Source organism: Cinclus cinclus, chromosome 6 (genome assembly GCF_963662255.1).
Source record: "Cinclus cinclus chromosome 6, bCinCin1.1, whole genome shotgun sequence".
In the NCBI taxonomy this organism is placed as follows: Eukaryota; Metazoa; Chordata; class Aves; order Passeriformes; family Cinclidae; genus Cinclus; species Cinclus cinclus.
In genome coordinates this window covers 25,293,897-25,298,403 of record NC_085051.1, presented here as the reverse complement: position 1 = coordinate 25,298,403, position 4,507 = coordinate 25,293,897, and the positions used below count along the sequence as shown (strand labels likewise).

The following is a 4,507-nucleotide window of genomic DNA, read 5'->3' as shown; positions in this document are numbered from 1 at the left end:
AGTCCTTAGCCTTTTTTATAATTAAAAAAAAACACATGGTATTTGGGAGGAGCCAATAGTCCCAGGGGTCAGCTCTCAAGAGCTATTTTGCTGCAGTTGCAGTAGCAGCAGTTTTCTCACAAAATACTGTGGGTTTTCATGCTGTTAATATGTGAAAGTCTGAGCTTGCAGCAGTGCCTCTGCTTAACGTGATCAAGGCAGGCTTTTCAGCAGCTCACAGGCCTTACAAGTATGCTCAGTCATGGTGCTCTGCAGTCAAATGGAAATGTGCCAGACAGACACCTGTGTATGGAACTAGAACCCTCAAATGTTTCTACAGAAAACCATGTCATCCTGAAGCACCAGAGGTTTATCCAGTGCAGGGCTAGTTAAAACTCTCCTGCATCCTGACAGCTATCCTGCAGGCAGCACAGACTTCTCACACAGGCAGACCATTTCTTACAGAGTCAGTTATGTCTGGAACATCACAGGGACAATGAAGCTTGGAAAAAAGCTTGTCATTAAAGCAGGCTTAGCTCCTCAGAAGAGATTTAAAACTAGAAGGCACAAATGCAAGACTGAGTGTGGGCTGCATACCACTATGGCATGTGAGTAGTTTAGATACCCCTCCTAGGAGGAAACATATCACATTATAAATACAGTACAACATTTTAGAAAATAAGTGCATTACTGTGATCCTTCACAACGTAAGGAAGTAGGATCCACAAGAATACAAAGTGGCCTGTTCACTTTATATTGCACAAATGTTCTAAAATTTAGTGTCAGGTCATTATACTAGAGGTGGGACAAGGCAGGGGAAAAAAAAAAAAAGTTTTATTTGGCAGAATCTGCCAAAGTCTCCACCACCATACAAACATCTTTTTGCCAATCTGAGGTAGAATTACATATATACTGCTTAAACCCAGTCAAGTCCTGCTCAACCAGTCTTCAAAGAAAACAAAATAAAAGAACAAAAGAGAAAAAGAGGAAGTGCACAGGGTAAGTCTCTTTCTCTAAAGAAAATGGGTGCCTCAGGTTTGACTTCCAGAAGCAAGTCTTACAGAGCAGAGTTCTTGTGAAGATCCCAGCTCTCCATCTGGAAAGCAGTGATGGGTATTATGATGCTACAGGTAAGGAGTGTAACAGGTACTAACTGCAAGTCTTATAGCAAGCGTTTTACTCTCCACTTCCTCCCTCCCCAAATACTTGCTAATTCTCCTTTTATTCACTCAGTCCAGTATAATTTATCAAAGTTAAGATTGTCGCCACTGCTTTCTTCTCCCTTATGTCCCTTCTATTGAACCCTGCAAAAAAAAAAAACCTCCTATTTCAACCCTTAGACTTCTGAGGGACACTTGCAGTTTCTTCTAGTGACTCCTCTGTGTAGTATAGACACGGAAGGATGGAAATAAGAGCCTCTTCGATGGAGAAGAGATGTTTATCCTCTGCTTGAGGACAGAAGTAGCGCATAAAGTCTGCCAGTCTCAGCAAGTACTCAATGTTGTGACCAGCACAACCACTTGAGACAATGATTTGAGCTGCAATGTCTTCTTCAGATGCCGGGCCAAGGTAGGAAGGGTTCTGGGGTGTTGCAATGTAAACAAGAGCCAGGATGGGTTCCTCTGCATCTTTCTCCTGAGGGTGGAACGTCACCAGCTTGGTGTCATAGCCTCCCAGGACAGCTTCTCGCATGTTGAGATACTCGAGCGATGCAGCGATTTGTTCCCCACGGACTTCATAGGCTACACCCCACGTGCACGCCTAAAAGTGAAGGAGCAGGGTGGTTACGGGATGCTGTAACGGCAGTGGCCCGTCCAGCCGCCCGCTAATGTTCCCAATCAAGGCTCCCTTACTCGGGGTGTCTCTGCACAAGTGATAACAGGGCACAGAAGGGTAACACACCGCACCACCCCCCCCCCCCACGATCCCGGCGGGGCTCAAGAGCACTCGGCTGCTGCCACACCTTTCCAGGTGGTGATGCGGGGCACCCCCCCGCCCAAGCCAGCTCCCGGCGTCCCCGGTACTCACCCCGCCGTCCTCCAGCAGCGTCACCACCCGGCCGGGCTGCGGGCACAGAGAACGCAGAGATGTCAGAGCCGAGCCGAGCCGCGACACCGGCGCCCCGCGGCCCCCCCGCCGTCCCGTCCCCCCCCCCCCCCCCTTACCATCTTCTCGCTGCCGCGGTGGAAGGTGTCCCCCTGCCAGAAGCGCCGGCTGTACCCGCGGATGAAGCCCACCTTGCGCGACGTGAACTCGAAGCCCGGCCTCCACACCAGCGAGCCGTAGCCGAAGATCCACAGCGGCGCCACCAGCTCCGCGCCCTCCGCCTGCCCCGAGGGCGAGCAGGGGAGGATCGGGCGGGGCCGGGGCTCCGGGCGCTCCTCGGGGAGCTGCGGGTCGCGCTTCATGTCGGGGCTGGGGCCGGAGCCGCGGGAGGCACGGAGCGCCGGTGGCGCGGCTCGGCCGTGCGGAGCTTTAAAGGCGGCCCGGGCAGCCCGCCCCGCCCCGCCCGGCCCCGCCCGGCACGGCACGGCACGGCACGGGTGATGCAACGAGGGCGGGAGGTTTCGCGGCGCCGCGAGTGGGGCAAAGCGGGGCGCGGGTTGCGTCAGGCGGGGCTGTCCGGCCCGGGGTCGGCCCGTCCGGCAGCGCTGGGTACGAGATTCCTGCCCGGAGATGCCAGGGGATCAGCAGCTGGCAGAACGGCGGGGCCGCTGGAGCAGAGCGCGCCGTGCCCAAAAGGGAGAAGCTGGGATGGAATGAGCGGGCCAGCCCTCCTCAGGTGCCTGCCCCACGCTCCCGGCTTTGGCTTTATCCCAGAACCTGAGGTGCTGCGCTGAAAAACCAAGCAGTTAATGTTTGACAGGGCAACGCGACAGCTCCTGACATCAACAGGGCCGAGGCATAAGGCACGTGGGCAAAACAGAATAATACCATCCACACTAAGGCAAGGACATGGTGATGAATCCAGCTACTTGAGTGCATTTTCCCTACTACTGTACTGGGGTATAGTGTCAGCTGAAGTGTCAGCTTGTAATACGTAACACTTGTTATGTGGAGGGGTGCAAGTGTTGTCTGTGTATGGGATGGACACCCAGCTGTCAACCAGCTTTAGGCATGTTGTGACAACTAAAGAGATAGACTTTCACATTACAAAGTTACTCATTTTGGTGAGACAGGAGGAGAAAGAATGAGAAACAAAACCACCTAAGTGTTTCTCATTATTGTGCTTCTCCTTTGCACTTAATCAGTCTAAACAGGCTATTTATAGACTTATTCTAAGTTTCCTGTTGGTGCCCATCCAGCTGTCACCCACCTTTCCATTCCACTTAACAGGGCATTGCAGCTACAACACCCACGGTCTGTGCTGGGCGCTCCCTGTACTGTGGTGTGTTCACCACGGGGGACAAGAGCCTGCACGGCTCTCCCATCTGCCCTGCTGCTCCGTGCCTTAGAGAGAACGTCCTTTCCTCCTGCCCTGCACGACTGACTCTCTGACTTGTCACCATGGATGACCCTTCACAAGGTCAGCCCTGTAACAGAGCCCAGAGCTCCTTAATTTTCCTCTCCACTTGCGCTTTTCCCAGTCACCTTCTCTGTCTTACTCAGGCTCAGAGGTATGGGGTTGGCATGGCATGCTCCCAGCCCTTCACACCACACACACCCATGCTGGCACAGGATTGCAGCCTCTTAATCCTTTTCTGAAGGCTCCTTTCCATAGGCAGAAGGCGAATCTGTTGCCTCTTTACAGCTGCCCTATTCAGAATCCTTAGTCAGACCAGAAAATGTTCCATAACCTTTTCTTATCAGCTGTCTTTATCAAAGCTCCATTTGGCAAAACAAGAAATGAATCTAGTCTTATATTTTTTCAGTCATGTGGTTCCTGTCCCCTAACATACAAGACTCCTGCCTCAGCTAAATGTTAAAATGGTGTGGCCTTTCAATCAAGTGAAACCAGTGTCCTCTGGGAATTAAACCAGTCTTCTGTGTCCCACTGTATGTGTAGAACAAGTGTATGTTTTTCATATTTAGTTCTTTATTTTTTGTTTCCTGTTAAAATCAAGGAAATTTGAACAAACCCCTGATATGTAGTTAAAAAAAGAATTAAAGCACTTGTCTGTAGGTGCATCCTCATTATTAAGAGCACAAAAAGAGACAAGTCAGTCTAAAAGATAAGATGAAGATCCTGCTAGGTTCTGGTCTTAGCAACACTAGTTTTAAAAAAAACAAATCTGACCTCTTTCTTCATCTTTTCCCAGGATATGAATTTTCTCAATTTTCCTGGATGTTCAGTCTGGAGAAGAGCAGACTGAGGTGAGACCTCATTGTGGTCTTCAACATCCTCATGAGGGGAAGCAAAGGGGCAAGTGCTGATCTCTTCACTCTCATGACCAGGGGCAGGGCTTGAGGAAACATCATGAAGCTGAATCAGGGGAGATTTAGGTTGGATATCAGGAAAAAAGTTTTTCATCCAAAAGTGGCTGAGCACTGAAACAGGCTTCCCAAGGAAGTGGTCACAGCACCTGTC

General features: G+C 50.8%; 1 protein-coding gene across 1 annotated transcript; it reads right to left on the bottom strand.

The window, feature by feature from the left end:
- Positions 1-1,308: 1,308 nt before the first annotated feature.
- Positions 1,309-2,387, bottom strand: CHAC1 (ChaC glutathione specific gamma-glutamylcyclotransferase 1). Its single transcript, XM_062495517.1, has 3 exons — positions 2,145-2,387; positions 2,008-2,043; positions 1,309-1,740 (listed from the first exon to the last, which is right to left on the bottom strand). Exons 1-3 carry the CDS (start codon positions 2,385-2,387, stop codon positions 1,309-1,311), a joined length of 711 nt encoding a protein of 236 aa, XP_062351501.1.
- Between the last annotated feature and the right edge of the window lie 2,120 nt (positions 2,388-4,507).